Source organism: Numida meleagris, chromosome 5 (genome assembly GCF_002078875.1).
Source record: "Numida meleagris isolate 19003 breed g44 Domestic line chromosome 5, NumMel1.0, whole genome shotgun sequence".
In the NCBI taxonomy this organism is placed as follows: domain Eukaryota; kingdom Metazoa; phylum Chordata; class Aves; order Galliformes; family Numididae; genus Numida; species Numida meleagris.
This window is the reverse complement of record NC_034413.1, coordinates 849,101-865,252: the sequence shown is the minus strand read 5'-3', so window position 1 is coordinate 865,252 and position 16,152 is coordinate 849,101. Positions and strand designations below refer to the sequence as shown.

The 16,152-nt window shown below is 48.7% G+C and overlaps 1 protein-coding gene across 1 annotated transcript in view; it reads right to left on the bottom strand.

The window, feature by feature from the left end:
- The window catches only part of TCERG1L (transcription elongation regulator 1 like), a 65,100-nt gene continuing 58,097 nt past the window's right edge, over positions 9,150–16,152 (bottom strand). Inside the window, exons 11-13 of the mRNA XM_021400330.1 lie at positions 14,537–14,626; positions 11,458–11,576; positions 9,150–10,200 (exon numbers count right to left, since the gene is read on the bottom strand). Of these exons, the coding sequence (XP_021256005.1) occupies positions 10,044–10,200; positions 11,458–11,576; positions 14,537–14,626 (366 nt within the window). The 3' untranslated portion in view covers positions 9,150–10,043. The remainder of the gene's footprint in view (positions 10,201–11,457; positions 11,577–14,536; positions 14,627–16,152) is intronic.

The window sequence follows — 16,152 nt, the reverse complement described above, 5'->3', positions numbered from 1 at the left end:
CCTGCCAGGAGCTGTAGGGAGTCATAGTGTCTCCCTGAGTTTTCTCCAGACCAAGCAACCTCAGTTCCCCCAGCCACTCGCCACAGGACTGTGCTCCAGACCCCACACAGCCCCACTGCCCTTCTCTGGACACACTCTGTCACCTCAATGTCTTTCCTGCAGAGAGGGGCCACAGCAGTTCCAGCACAGAGGGATGGATGATCACTTCCCCGCTCCTGCTGGCCGCACTATTGCTGCTACAAGCCAGGATGCCGTTGGCCTCCTTGGCCACCTGGGCACACTTGCTGGCTCATGTTCAGCAGAGCAGCAACCAGACGGGCATGGGAATAAATCAGCATTTTCCATCAGCTGAACCAAACGGGATGGGAGCCAGTCAGGGCTGATAATTAAAGGATAAACTCAGACTCAATAAGAAAGCACAACACCCTCAACAGATAAAGCTGGAATAAGAGAACAGATAGTTTCACCTTCTCATTTCATTTATCCACACGGCTGAGAAATGGAGAGAGCAGCCCCTCACAGGCTCTGGAACAAAGCAGGGTGCAGAGCCTGCGCTGCTGGCTCTGGCTGTTGAGGAGCTGGGAGCACGGACACATGGATGTGGTGCTGCGACCTCCCGCAGCACAACAGCTCAGCACCCTGCAGCCTCCTGCCTTGCAGCAAGTACTCACAGAAGAACACTAAACTATAAAAAAAAAAAATCTACTGAAAGATAAGAAATGCAGCTCACTGTTGGTTGCACATGGCAGGAGCAGGGCCGGGCCACCAGCAGCTCTGGTCCTTGCCCAGCTCTTTCCAGTGACCCTGCTCTGTAACAGCAGCGATTTGCCTCGTTCCAAAACCAACGCAATAAACCCCCAAGCGTCTGCAAGAATGACTCAGTAGCATATTCAATAAAGAGCTTTACTCCAATTAATGACTTTCTTTCAATAATTACTTCGGTTGCTTTGAATTAGGAACTGCGAATCCACTGATAAATCGACCGATTGGAAAGATTAATTCTCACTCCAGCGTCTGCAATTTCTCCTGTGCTCCCGGTGCCTTTCACGGCCCCGGCGAGCCCAAGCGTGTGCCCTGCAGGATGCAGTGCTGCAGATCCCCTCACCTCCTTGCACAGCATCCCACTGCCCCACTACCATCACCCAACTCCCTTGTGAAGGGCAATCATAGGGAGCAAACACTCAGCCCCAGCGGGATGTGGGGGGCTCGGCCCCTAAAGGCAACACCAAATGCCTTAGGAACATAGTACTGCCCTCCCCCTAAGGGGTTTGTTGCCCTCAAAGCAAGGTGCTGCCATGTAAGTGGCACACACAGCCAGACACATGCATGCAAAATTGCCTTTGTAAAGCCTCTTTTTAATCCTTTCCCAAATTCTTTGCTCATCCCAACCGCTCCGTTCTGCCTCTTTGCATTTTCCTTTTTCTTCCCTTTTTCCCCTCGGTCGTTGCAGGCAGTGTCATTGCACACCCATCTCCATGACAGGAGGAATAAAACCCAGACGCAGAGCATTGTCACGGCGCTATTTTGGGTTAAGCGTAAGCAGATTTGGTGTGGAGAAGCTAATCCTTTCAAGGAGCATTTAGGCATCTCCTCGAGGAGCGGTGTGTTTCTCAGAGCCCACCCCCCTCGTTCCACAGAAATGAACTCTGCTGCAGCTCTCCCCGTGCCCACCTCTCCTGCCCCACCCACCCCTAGTTAACTTGCCTTTGCTTATTTGCAATTTTCTTGCGACTCTGTCAGTGTAGAAATACAAACACCTGAAAATAAGTCGTCCAGCACGAGATTGATTCTGGGTGACACGTGGGGACAGCCAATGTATCAGCTCTCTGTATGGCCACAAGCATAATAACAAAACATATTTCTTAGCACACGTATTTAGTATTGATTAGCAAAAAGAGATGCATACAGGTTTATTACAGTTACCAGATTTTCCCTGTTCCTGCAGGTTTTGCAGAAGTTCTCGTGCAGCCCCGCATCAGAGAGGCCCAAAGTGGCTATGCCTCCAGCACAGCAGCACCCAGAGGGGCCAGCACTGTGCCTCACTCCATGCAGAGCACCCTGTGCTGGGCTCACCTTTTCCTTTCACACAGCAGCCAGAACACGCTGGCATTGGGGTCCTAACACCCAGCCACACCTTCACCCAACCTGCAGAGCTGGGGCCAGTTTGGTACTGCGTGTCCAGGAAGGGAGCAGCTGGGGAGAGCTGGGTTCTGCTGCCGCCCTGTGTGCAACCAGGAGTTGGGCTCAATGGTCCCTGTGGGACCCTTCCAACTCGGGATGCTCTGTGATTCCATGTTCTCTTCCTTCATTGAGCCTCAGTAAAAGATTAACAAGGAGGTCTGGATCTGCAGGAAAAGCCTGTTGGGAAGCAATAAGCCTGACCAGCAGCAGCTCCAGCACTCCACTGCTCACCAGTGCATCACGTTTTTCTCTCTTTAAGCAGCGACCTTGCTCTAGATCAAAATGCAACAAATTGCCCCAAAATCTCAGTTGTTGCCAGACCGAACTGTTGCTCTGTTGCTCAGAGCCAAGCTGCGATGCACTCGGCTTCTGCCACCAGTGGGAGGTCGGTGTAGGTGTGTACATCCTTCACTCATTTGCTTTTAAGCACGTATCAGGCTCCACCTGTCAACCCAGCATAAAGGTTTGGTAATTACCATTCCTTGCAGCAGCAGCTAAGACCATTTCAGAAAGTACATGCATCCAGCAAAGCAGTCGGAATAAATGTTTGCTTATGGAAATAGGAATAAAAACCATGTGCAAACCATGTGCTTCTGCCACTGCTGCCAGAGGGAGCTGAGTTACCACCAAACCACGGGTTCGAGGCCACCAAGGGCATCAGCCACCGCAGGTTCTCCAGGTTGTTTTGCTTTGCCTGCTTCTTCATTTTGCTGGAAATGAGATGACTGTTGCCAAATACATACATCAAACAAAACAACACCTCCATCTGGGGTGGGTCAGCCTGGAGAAGAGGGGGCTCAGGGAGATTTCAACACCCCCCACAGCCCCTGACAGGAGGTTGTGGCGAGGGGGGATCAGCTTCTGCCCCATGTAGCAGCAATAGGACGAGAGGGGATGGCCTCACCTTGTGCCATGGGGGGCCAGGTTGGGCATCAGGAACAATGCCTTCCCCAAAGAGCAGTGCTGCACGTGTTCATTGCCAGGGAGCTGTGCTGCTTCCCAGGGCAGAGCAGGACGATGCCTCAAACAGGAAGGCATTAAACGAGGAAATGGAACAGACGAGAGAACCCTCCAGTGATCGGCAAACAACACATTTTAATTAAGGCCTCCATTTCACCTTAGGCCACTTACAAAACCTTATGAATGAATTACATCCCCCTAATCTCCTGTAGGATTATAAAGCAGCAGCAGAGCAGAAAGAAGCGGCAGCACACACTGTGCCACCAAAGCCAGCCCTTTAGCGGTGCCACCTCCTCCTCACTTTGGTATTTTCACCATTTCACCATTTCCTTGCACACAGCACTCATCCTGCCAATCAAAGGGAAACATGTCCCCCATTTTGCAACTCCGCAGCCAGCCTGATTGTTCTGGAGCAAGCACTGTGGTTTCGGTTTCACACAAAAGTTGCTCATGATTTGCAAGAAGACCGACGCAGGTTGGGAGGATCAACCTCCAGCTGACTACGTTGTTTGCATTAAGGCAGCGTTTTATTCTTTTTAGAGGAAAAATACCACAGATTAAGGTAACATTATTTCCCACGCAAACAAACACGGCCTTGAAAGCTCAGCCTGCTGCGCACACAACCGCAGCCTCCTCAGATGTGGAAGGGCTTCATTAGGAATGCTCTTTTAAGCTAAACACATCCTTGCTTCTCATGCAGCGCTCGTTCCGAGCAGGAGCACCGCTTTCTTGTGGTGCCAGGAAGCAGATTTTCTCTTCGAAGTAGGAAAAGGAGGAAAACAAAAATAAAAATAAAAAAAAAGAAAGAAAGGAAAAGACGTTTGGCTTTACCTGGTGCAACTCAACCCCAGCGGCACGGCAAGGCGACTCGGCAGCGGCCTGCAGGGCCCCGCGGTGATGCTGGTGGCACTCGGCCTGCAGAGCCCAACAGGCAGAGGCTGTGGCCTGCAGGGAGGAGGGACAGGACATGGGGGCAGAGGCGATGATGAGCAGCAACAAGAAAGGCTCAGTTTTACTGTGTACCTGGACTCTGCATCTAACTAACGTGGAAGGGCTGAGGCCTGGCCATCCCACAGCAGACAGGCCGCAAGGGAACGGGCTGCTCTCCTGGGGGGAGCTGAGGGACCACAGCAATGCTTTCTGTGCTATTTCCCACTAATTTAAGCAGTTATGACCCAAGGGGAAAAGCCTGACTCAGCTGATGCCAGCAGGAACTTCAACAGAACATTTTTATCTATGCATTCATTTAAAATGATTCGTTATTAGGAGATTTATTAGATGTTTTTTTAGAAAATTAAACATGTTGCTCTAAATGTCACGTACATTTGGCCAAGTTGGTGACTGCAGTGCCCCGAGTGCTGGAGCTGGGCTCCTACATTTTCAGACATCCCCCCCCCTCCATCTCCACAGCCACACACACAGAATCACAGAACCATTCAGCTGGAAAAGCCCTTTGAGACCCCCAACCTCCCCCCCCACCATGCCCCCTGCCCATGTCACTCAGTGCCACATCCCCATGGGTCTGAGCATCTCCAGGAATGGGGACTCCCCAGCCCTGGGCAGCTGTGCCAGTGCCTGGCCGCTCTCTGGAGAAGACATTGCTCTGACACCCAACCTGACCCTCCATGGCACAAGGTGAGGCCATCCCCTCTCATCCTACACCCCACCCCAAAGCACAGTGTAACGTCCCCAGGGGCAGGGACAGCCTGCTGCAGAGCTCCACCCGAGCACCTCGCTGTACCCCCAGCCATCAGCTGTACCACTCATTCTGCTGTCACCTCTTTCCCTTCCAACATTAGCTCACATCCACACTGAATCTCAGCAGGTGTAAAAGGAGTTGGCCTTCAGTGAGCAAAGAGCAACATTGCACATTTTGGATGCTGGAACTCCCAGAGGAGCCAGGCTCTACCCACTACCAACACAGGGAACAGTGCAGCTGATGGCCACCTAAGCATTCAGCCAGGGTCACCCTCAGCATCCCAGTTACCGCCTCAAGGTAACTCCCCACAAAAGTCTTCATAGTTAAATGCTCTTAATCTGTTTCAGACCTGTCTACACAGAAAGAGGGAAAAGCGAGAACCTCAGCCCTGTTTGTGAGAAAGAAGTGTTCCTGCCATGTTTCTAGCAGCTGCTCTGCTTTCCTCCCCAAAGCGAAGGCGTTATTAAATACAACCTGAAGACGAGTAAATGGAAGGAACCATGACAAAGTGCCTGGGTACACAACCGCTCAGACTAATAACTCGCCAGAAGTGCATTCATTAGGAAAAGCACATGGAGAGGCAACAACTCTGGGTGCCAGGGCCACTGCTGGAGAAATACAACTCAGAGGTTTTTCATTGGTGGTTGGAAGGATAAATCACGTTAAATTGCTCGCAGAGGCAAACCCGGAGCATCTCGTTGTGAACCCAGAGAAGTAAATCCGCTGCCTCTGGGGAACGATGCCGTCATTTGTTTTCATTTCTTTGACTTCTCTTCGCTTATGTTAGAGATTAGCTCTCCAAACAGTGATCACAGCAATACAGAAGCGCGGTCCCAGAGGAACGGGAGGAAAGTAGCATTCACCAAAGGAAGCCCAAGTGAAGGTAGCACAACAGGAAGAACTAAGTTTAAAAAAAATAAAGAAATAAGCCACAGCCTACTTAGGAAAAGAAAACGGAATGACTTCTACCATCACAGAGCCACTCAGCTTCACCCAGACATGTTCATCCTCGCTGGGAAGCCAAAAAGCAGAAGAAACCCAACAAACAACAAGAAAAAATAGCAACCGCCCCCCTCTCCCCCCAAACCTGCCAGCACCACTCCTTTGTTTACTTTCCCATTGCCCACACCGGTGGCAATACACTTCCAACATATTTTTCATGTTTTCTAAAAAGTAATAATTAGAATAAAATATATAATTCATACTGTTGCTTCCTATCTGTCTTGTTTTCAGCCAAGTAAAGCCCTGCTAAGGGTAAAGAACACATACTCGAGTACAGTGAGTACTGGTATGTTGCCAGCATCTGAAGCTGGCACACAAGCGGCTGCCACCCTCAGCCATCCACTTCACCCCAGCTCAGCTTTAAACAACCACTGCTGCTCAGCACTCTGCTCCCAGGAGAGCCAACATGGGCTGCCCATGCTCTGCTCAGCTCCTATCCACCCCTCTTCCTGGTGCAGCATCCCAGTACCCGACCAACCCAGGAGCACAGGGCCCTGCTCCTGCCGCTCTGCTGGGCTCTGGAAAGCATCTCTGCCCTCCTGGTTGAGCCAAAAACCATTCAATGCTTCATAACTTTCTTTTTTTCTTAAGTCTGAAAAATGAGATCGCGTATCCAGGTAAAGAAAATGAATGTATATGTAAAAATATAAAGAGACTTACCTGAGAGAAAAGAGCTGGAACCATCCTGGAGCGTGCAAAGGAAGATGTGGAGCAGGGGGAGATGCCCAGGAGGCAGCAGAGCCACCACCAGGCACAGCAGCGCCCGCTGCCTGCCCCACACCAACAGCGGGCATCGCTCACAGACATGTGGAGTGCTTCAAATATATAAAGTTTCCAGGCAAAAAAAAAAGAAAGAAAAAAAGAAAACTATAGCTTTCCACACCCACATGGGCTCAGATGCCAGGGACTCCCAGCAGGGCTTTCACTGGAAGCCTCTCCTGCAGTAAAATGTGGGTGAGGGGCACGTGCTGCCCAGGCTCTGAGCCCCCAGGGCTGAAGCAGAGACCCAGAACTGCCCAGTGGTTACAGCTGAGGCTGCTGCACAATGAGGAGGGATGGGCTAACGGACTAGAGGAACAATTCGCTGGTTTTTTCCCACCCAAACAGTTCAAGTTTATTTTCTGGGTCTCTTTCAACAGAGCAGACCAGGATCTGCTTGCTGAAATACAGAGGTTCTGAACAAATGCAATAGCATTGGAATCTTCCCATTTTTATAAAGGCTTTTTCTGGCACAAGAAATCCAACCTGCAAGCAGTTCTGCCAACACTCAGCAAACAGCTGAGCCCATTTCCACTGCCACCTTTGCAAACCCGTTCTTAGCCCATCCCCTTGCTGCTGCCACAGGTTTGGTCTCTGCTGCTGACTGGGGCCCTTCTGCCTCCCCACTCACAGCAGCTGGACCCACCTGGGCCCGGAGGGATGGCTGCAGGTGGTTGTGAGCCTGGGGCAGCCAGGAAGCTGCCTCCCAACCGATGCATAGGTCCACTCTGATTTCTTTCATGGAGTTATTCAGCTCCAGCACGCATCACCTCGCCGTGCTCACCCCCCAGCACAAGAATGCAGAATGATGACAGCCCCTTGTAGGTGTCACTGAGCTCAGGCTGATGCTGGAACCTCCTCCTCCCTGCTGTCCCCAGCTGCTCTCCTTTTGCATTTATCAATGATGAGGCCTTGCCACAGAAGTCAATACCACCCTCCCAGCAAGCTGGTCTGCCATTTGCAAGCGCAAGTGGTTTTGTAGTTCGTTGTTGGTACCCAGGTTTCTATTTCAGCTCAGCAGAAATCATTTTCCTGTAGCAAGAGGAACACAACGTGCAGGAGGGGCTGTGCCCATGGGATGGTGCTGCTGGCCCTGCAGGGGATGCAGCCAAGCAGTCACTCCTGGCCAACTCCTGTTTGTTACACGTTGGTGGCAAAAGAGCAGAAGGTTTTAATGCAAAGCATCTCAAGTGGGAGCGGGGCACTGGAAAATGAACAGGCCATAAAAATATCATTTGGGATGAGACCATTTCCTTCCACAACCTTGAAGCAGCTCACTGTAACAGTTCTACTATCAGTGTTTTGCATTATGAAGTGTCTTAATACGAAAACTTCTATTGTACCATGGGGCTAATAGCATTTATTTTTATTTTCTTCCATTTTAATTATAACAAAACAGAGCCATGCTCGGAGGCGTTGTAACGAATACGCATCACCACTTGCACTGGTCACTTCTTGCGTTTCACAGAATTTCACAAGAAAACCAAAGGATTATCCATCACAGTCACGCCTGTCTTGTGATAGATTTCTGACCCAGGTGGGAAATGCTACACTTAAGGAGAACCTCCAAAGATGAACACTCCCTTTTACCTGAACCTGGAACAGGGACAGGACAGGGCAGGGAACGCAGCACAAGTGTGAGCCGCAGAAACACAAGAGCCCTCATGCAGCAAGGCAAGAGCTCGCTGGTTTCCTGCCAATCTTGGTTTTCCCACCTTTTCCCTTAAACAGGAAACTTTGCAAAACCCCACGAAAACCGCTACGAGGTCTGGGCTGAGAGAGCTCCACATCTCCTTGGGGGGCTGCTGCCACCTACGCCCACCGCCCCTATGAGAACACAGAGTTTGTTTCTGCATGGCCACCAGCACAGAGCTCCCGAGCTGCACGCTGGTGGAAGCAGCTCCAGGGCTGGAAAATAACTGGGACAGGGAAGTCATAAGGGAGCTGCTACCACAAGTGCTGCCAAATCAGACCGCACTGGGGCTTGCCACAGGGCCTGCCCCTCAGGCACAAACCTCACTTGTATGGATGAGACAAACGTGGTAGCAGCTGCTCAGTTCCAGCCCGGCCACGTCTCCTCGCCCACACCACAAACTCCATCTCACAGAAATAAAGATTGTTTTCCCTTCCAAGCAGCAGGAGCGGATCCTCTGTACGTGACGCTCTGTTCCATCGCATGGGGTGCTCCTGAAAGCGCAGCGGAAAAGAGCCAGAAAAATGGGCATGGAAGAATAAAATCCCCCAAAAGGGAAAAGGAACTGGAAAACATAAACAGCCCGAAAGGGACCTGCTATCAGGCCACAGACTTTCTCAAACACATCTCACATGAAGCACTCTTGTCTGAAATGCTCTGAATCCATTTTTCCAAAGTCTTAGAAAATACCGTTTATTGCCCTGATTATTAAAAACACCCAGGGAACACCAAAATAAAAATCACCTCGAGTAGGAACAAATATCAAGATCGCTCCTACGAAACAGAAAGCCGTAAATCTAACGAGGAATAACTTAAAAATGAGGCCAACGGAGCCAACGGTTCCGAGCACGGAGAGAAGCGGGGGAAGTGTGGGCACAGCACGGAGCTGCGCTGCTTCACCCGGCGTTTCCAACAGCTTATAGGAACTTCAACGACCCCGAACATCGGCTTAAAATATTTATTAATTAAAAAAGTAAAATATTCATTTATACAAAGATGATGAGAAAAATCTCATGCAGACTTCTCACGTACAGGAACGTAACTCACACGGCGATGGCTTTACAAAATGACGTCTTCACGGAACGCCGACGGAGCAGCGCTGCTAGCGCCGCTCACGGGAATGGGAGAGCTATTCTGGAACGGAGAGCTTCCTATGGAACACTGGCCAGGCTTTTCACACTCTTCACTAAGATTAACAATTAATATTTAATAGTACTACTCAGAGAACTGGACACAGACATGTGAACGCGGCAATGAATCCCTGCATCGCGCCGCACCTCCCAACGATTTGTGCTAATGCATAAAGTTGCCAAAAGATTGCGATAGATAATTCCCCTAAATGATCAAAATATCTTGAGATTGTTATGGATGGCATCTGTTTCTGCTTAATTACAAATCTGCACCGGATTCATAATTTGTGTGTATTACAAGTAATTTGCATAATTAAAACAATTAAGGGATTGACATATCACGGCAATTAGAAACGCATCAAACTCTGGATGTTGTACAAAAGAGAGCTTCAATATGAAACATTAATTCCTCGGGAACAAATACCCTTCAGATTCCTGCAGAACAACCCTCACCAACGCCCCGCGTGTTCAACAAACGCCATTCAGAGAAAGTTTTTCTCAGGGATACGCGCTCCGTCCCGCAGCTGCTGCGAGTCCAGCCTTCGCTTCAGCCTCCACTCGGGGTCCTTCCTGCAGTCCCGGCTTCAGCTCCTGCACCTACTCCCAGCTCCAAGAAGTTTTATCTCATTTTCCATAGCCTTACCCTGTTCTCTTTGTCCCTCTTTTTAAGGATAAGTATGAACTGATTGAAAAAATGCTCTTGGTCCTTCTTCTTCTGAACCAGGCGGAACCGCTGATCCCTGCCGTATTTCTCCGCAAACTCTTTAAATGTCGTTCTGCAGAAAAGACAGAGATTTGAGAGCTGCAGCCCCGCGGATGCGCGCTGGAGGAGAATTACAGCCACAGAGCGGCCCAGGCGCTGAGCACAGACCCTGCATTGACAGCACAAGTGCTCCCAGGAGCCCGGCCCGGTGCCCCGCCAGCCCCTGCTTACACTTCAACCCCTGGGCTTTAAAATCTCTCAGGTTCATTGTTTTAGCAATGGTTTCTAGCATAACTTTGGTTTAGGTTGCATTCCGAGCACTGTGATAAATGATGGATGTGGCTCGTTGGCTTTAAGCACTGTGCAGATTTGTAACAGCCACGTGGGAACAGGCCTGTCTGCATATCTTTACTGCACGTCCCAAGCAAGCTAGGGGTTGCTGCCAAGGTGAGCTTCCCTGCCATCAGGTGCCGAACAGAAGCATTCCATGGGACAACATCCTTCCCGATGGGCAGCGTGACTTTGCCCTTGTGTGCCAAAACCACAAGTGCTGGGAGCAGCGCTCAGTGCGAGGTGAGCCCCGGACAGATCTCGTTTTGTTGTAAAAACCCCTGCCCTCGCTGTGACCTCCATCGGGTCCGAGGTGTTGCTTGCACCTCGTGTGCAGGCAGGCAGTGCTGCCCCACAACCTGTGCCTGCTGCACAGAGCTGCTGTGCCCCGCTTCCAGCAGAAAGCCAGGCCTTCTTTTCACACCCTTTATTAATAGCAAATGCCACTCTGAGCACTACCTGAGCTACTCTGAGCTGTTGTGCCATTTGGGATCCGTTACTTAAAAACCGATGCAGAAAAATAAATTACTGTATCGCACACTTTGTGATGTGGCATTAGTGAGAAATTTGTTAAATTCTGTTTTGCTTCCATCCAAATAAAGAAGTAAGTACAGATTTTCACGAGGTTTAGCTGTATGCCCAAAAGAAATGCATTCAGGTACCGATGTTATGTAAATGACAGACATCTGTGCGAAATAATTCTGCCATATATATGCGTATAAAATACGTGTGTTATGCAAAATGTTACACGTTCAGAGTGACAGAGAGAGAAAAAAAAAGGAACAGAAAGAGAGAAACAGTATATTCTCATTCTCAGTAATATTCCCAGTGATATAAGGACTACAGAACATTAGTAAAGATATGTCAGCACAGCATTGTAACAACTGGTGTAAAACCTTGCCATGAAGAGAGCATTCTGTTCTACAGTGTTCCAGGACTGATAAGCATGGACTAAATGAGAAACTTTATCTTAACCAATCTTCCTACGACGATGCCATACCTTGGTGATAGCTTGGATTCTTCAAGGAGCTTTTTGAATTCTTCTTTGGCTAACAACAACTTGTTCTTCTTTTCTTTGTACTCTTCTCTTATCCTGGTCTTGACAAACTGTTCAAATATCTTTCAAAATAAGGAAAAATGATACAGTATTTATTAATTGAGGCCTTATGGCATTCATGCTTCACTGAAGGGCTGTCAGTCTCCAGAACCATGACTCCTATCTGCCCCCAATATCTGCTGACTCAAACGCAGCTGAGTCTGCTTGGTGGAGCACTGAGCACGTGTGGTCAGGAAACACATGGCTGGGGAAAGGCATCGTTTGTACAGGTGATACCTTCTCTCAGACCGTCAGTAAAACACAAGTCAAGGCTTCCTCACTTTAGTGTTATGCTCACATTCTCATTCCTATAGCATTATTTTTTAGTTTTTATAGTTTATCTGTACTTTGCCCATACTTAGGTTGGACCTCACATCTTTCCCAGCTTCCTGAAAATGTCTACCAAGCTAAGCATCAGTATTCTGTAGGTTACCCCAAAAAAGCCCAAAGACCTTTCAGTTCAGCTGCCAAAAACCATGAGCTTACACACGACTCTCTGCAAACATGGAACCAAAAGTTTTAACGCTATTGGAAGAGCTAACATCCTTCTGCTGACCACACCTGGCAGCTAAACATGCATCGGGGTGCTCAGCAGTGGGATTGTGGGCATCCTGAAAAGGCTGTGTCCAAAATCTCTGCCACCTCCTTTAATCACATCATTAAGCACCAAAACTCCAATCCTGCTGCCTTCATGCTCTACAAAGCATTGCACGCTGAGCTGCTCTGCAGAATGCTATTGGCTTTCTGTAGTCACCATCCTTCTCTTCCCACCACAGATTATACACAACACAGATGATTACTGTGGTTACTACCAGGGCTGCTTTCTCATCAGCCAGGGGGATGCACAGGTGCAAATCTACATTTCATGACAGCGTAAGCAACCGACCTGCAAAACATATTTGGAGTGGTATGCAGAAAGGGGAAGAAACGGCACTGGAGGAGTAAACATCCAAAACAGCCATGCAAGAAGTGCTGTGACAACACAGGAAATCTAAATATATTATACTGCATACAACTGCATTAGTCGAATATAAGAGAAGGCAGGAAAACAAAACAAACAAAACACGAGGACTGTTACTGCTTGCCTTTCCATCATCAGCGAAGATAGTACAACGGTAATAAATCCAAGCTAAGTGCTAGCTCATTAGCTAATAGAGTTGCCTCTTTACCCTTCACCATCCCTCGACTTAAACGCAGCAGCATCGCTCGTAACCCTTCGGAGAATATTGGCCAGCAAACGGATCAATCTGCAAATACTCAATAGCGGATCGTTGTGCTCCTCAGGCTGTGCAAGGACATTGCAGCCCATGGCAGAGGGACCCCCGAGCCCTGCACTGCCCCTGCAGCTCGCTGCCCCTGCCCTGCTGGCTGCAGAGAGCAGAGGGGCAGGCTGAGCCAGCCGTGCTCCAGTACGTGCTCATCACTCACTCCTCACCCTTCTGCGAGCCAGCTTTCATCCCTAAGCACCTCCGGTATTAATTCATCGCTATCACTTACAAAGTACTCAAGACGTTTGCTATGTGGGCCACAGGCAGCATCTGCACTATAAACGTTTCCATGTATCTAAACGATGTCTTCTACTGATTTAGGTTGTACTTCAGTAAGCATTTCATTAAATTAGGCATCTAGCCTTGCCCAAGCCTACCTTTCTTCTTCAACTACTTCCCGGAGGAAAACGCGGTCTAATTAAAGGGAAGCACTCATAGAGAACGTCTAGAACTCTTAACTTCAAGTTTAGTAGCGAAAATAGATGAAATAAGTGGCACATCCTCCCGAGCTTAATTCTCCTGGGCCCCGGCTGGTTGAAGCACACCCGATGCTTGTCCTGCTCCTCCTCAGCTCCCAGCCCCTTGGCCAGCACTGACTGCACCGTGCAGACAAGGCCCCGTCTGCGATGCTTCAAGCAAAGCTCCACGTCACCTAACGTGCATTCATGGCAGATTTTTATTACATCACCTCCAAGGCTGCTAAAATAAAAGAAGAATGTATCTCGATCGACCGATCGAGGCCTAGGCTTTGTCCTTGCTGATTCCCTGAAATAAAATGAAGGCTCTTTGCTGAGCCTCTTCTTCCGCAGTATTTTCCACTCTGGTGGTTTTGCTCACATTCTCGTTCCCGTATTTCATTATTATTTTATTTCACTTTTTTTCTTAGGAAAGAAAATATTGGAAAGGCAGTAAATGAAGATGTATGTGCCTGGGCACTCAGCAAATAACAGCAGCAGGCTCCCCGGAGAAACCACGAGACAACACGGGCCCCAGTGCAATGGAAAAGATGTAAGAAGTACATTTCTCATCACGTTTAGTTCAAAAATGGACAATTCCATATTCAAAATTCTTTCTTTCCCAGGATGACAAAGGTAAGGAAGATGAACGACCACAGAATAAAAGAGTTCCCCTTCCCTGCCACATCCCTGTATCTCTCCTAATTCTTTTAGCCTAATCTACAGCCCTGGAGTCCTTTTAGCTCCTTTGCGATAATTAATGCCCAAATAAACAGGGCAGAAAAATGTCTGCTTCCCTCTGTGGCTTGCCCATTCAAACACATACAAGCACAGCCAACATGCCCCATCCACTTTGTTACTGCAAAACATAGCAATAAATAGCGGTGAACTCCTAGAAAAAATTCCTAAGTAATAAAGTCCCCTCTCCACAATATGCAGCATAAATCAGAGAGGAAACATCACCTCATGGCCATCAGCCTTCCTAGAGCCGAGCTCCCAGACACCAGTGGGACTCGTTCCTGCAACCTAAGAGCCTGCAGCTCTTCTCCATGGGCTGACTCGTTGCCATTTGCTTTCCAAAGGCGGCAACACCTCCCTAGGAGCACAGCCTGTGTCAAAAAAAGCTTCACTGACAAATCCTAAAAAGAAATTTCAATTGTACGCTGCTCCTTTCATCCTACCAAGACGATTACTTGCTCATCACTGTTAATCTGGGAAATGTTTGCCACCAATCAGAAGCTGGATCAGGGTAATGCTCACCTGTTTACGTTCCTCTGAATTTAGCAGAAGGTATCGTGGGTCAAACACTATTTTGTGTAACTCTTTTTCCCATGTTGAAAATGCTGAAACCTGTGAAGTACACAAACGCAGATGCAATACAGAATTTTAATAAGGATTAAAAACAAGGCAATGTTCCAAGGTGAGGCGAAAGCGTAGTTCAGAAAGTTAATGAACCCTCTCAAGATGCCTCAGAGCACTTGGAAGTTGCATTTTAATCTGTTTCTGGCAATGATCTGGTTGCGCCCACGCCATTAGTATTGATTTGCCCTAGGACATCTCAGCAAGTATCTGGGAGACACAAATTCCACATTTGTGATGGAAAGAATTTGCAGCAGAAAGGGAAATGCCCATTTCATTCCCTTCTTTTTAAGACAGAAGCATCAATTTCCATGTAAGTAGGTATCTCAGCTTTAATTCCCCTCTCTTGCAAAATTTAACTACTAACCCAGACAAAGCTGTCAATGCACACGTGCACTGAAGAACTAACAGTGCTATACATCAAAATATCACATTGCTGTATTAAATTCTCACTTCCATCCAAGGAGGTTGGTGTCACCACCTCCATTCTGAGGCTTCTGCCCCTTTCTACTGAATTAAGCCCTCTGCAATGGGACCCTGGATGTGCACCCAAGCTCCGAGCATCATTTACAGACCCACTGCAATGCAAAATGACAATGCCACACGCAGGGAGGAGCTTCCTGAGAACGTGGAAGAACCTCGAGGTGGTGAGCAGTAAGGACCACCCCAAATTGAGCAGGGCCCCGGCCTTCCTCGGCCCTGGGAGTTTTATGGAATGACGTTCCATAAAACGTGTGAGGCTGAGATCCCCAGCCTGATTCTGGCATCTCAGACAAAATCACGGTTAATTAGTTTGTTACAGAAAACTCCGCCGTAGGATAAAATATTCCAACCACTCCATCTAATTGCAAAGAAGAATAAATTTACAAAAAAAAAAAAAAAGTATGTGGAGTATAATTGAAGTAGACTAATTATCAATCAGACACGAAGGCTTTCGTGATGCCAAGTAGGTTGAAACAGAGCAGTTGGTGCTGGCAGCTGGGATGGGGTGGGGTGGGGTGGGGGCTGGGGTGTAGGGCCCACCACTGCTTGGGGCAGGCTCATGGGAAGCAGGCGAGGAGCTGCCATGGGAACAAGTGCCTAGGGCCAGAGAGAGAAAGCTACAGAACTTAGCCAAGATTTGTACGGGCTGTGCATCACTGCAGCTGGTATCTGCAGGGCAAATACAGGAGCGTAGGAATGTGCATCCCACATTCCATTTTAATTAGGACGAGCACATTACGCAGGTACCGTGTGCTGAAATTTCACCGGTGGCACAAATGTTCTTCCTTAAGTCGTGAGGTTAACTTAGGCTGAAGCCAGATCCTACCCGTGCGCTGCAGGTCTGGCGAAGCCTGTTTCAAATGTTATCGTCCTGCGGCGCAGCCTCCCTGCCCATGGCTGCAGCCTGAGGCATGCATTTTCTGCTGCTTTAGAGAGGTCAGAGGGAGCAATTCCTTTCCAGGAGTGCTGCTCCTGGACATCAGCTCTGCTCCCAGTACAAAGGCCAGTTTAAACTCAGCGCTAGTTAAACTCAG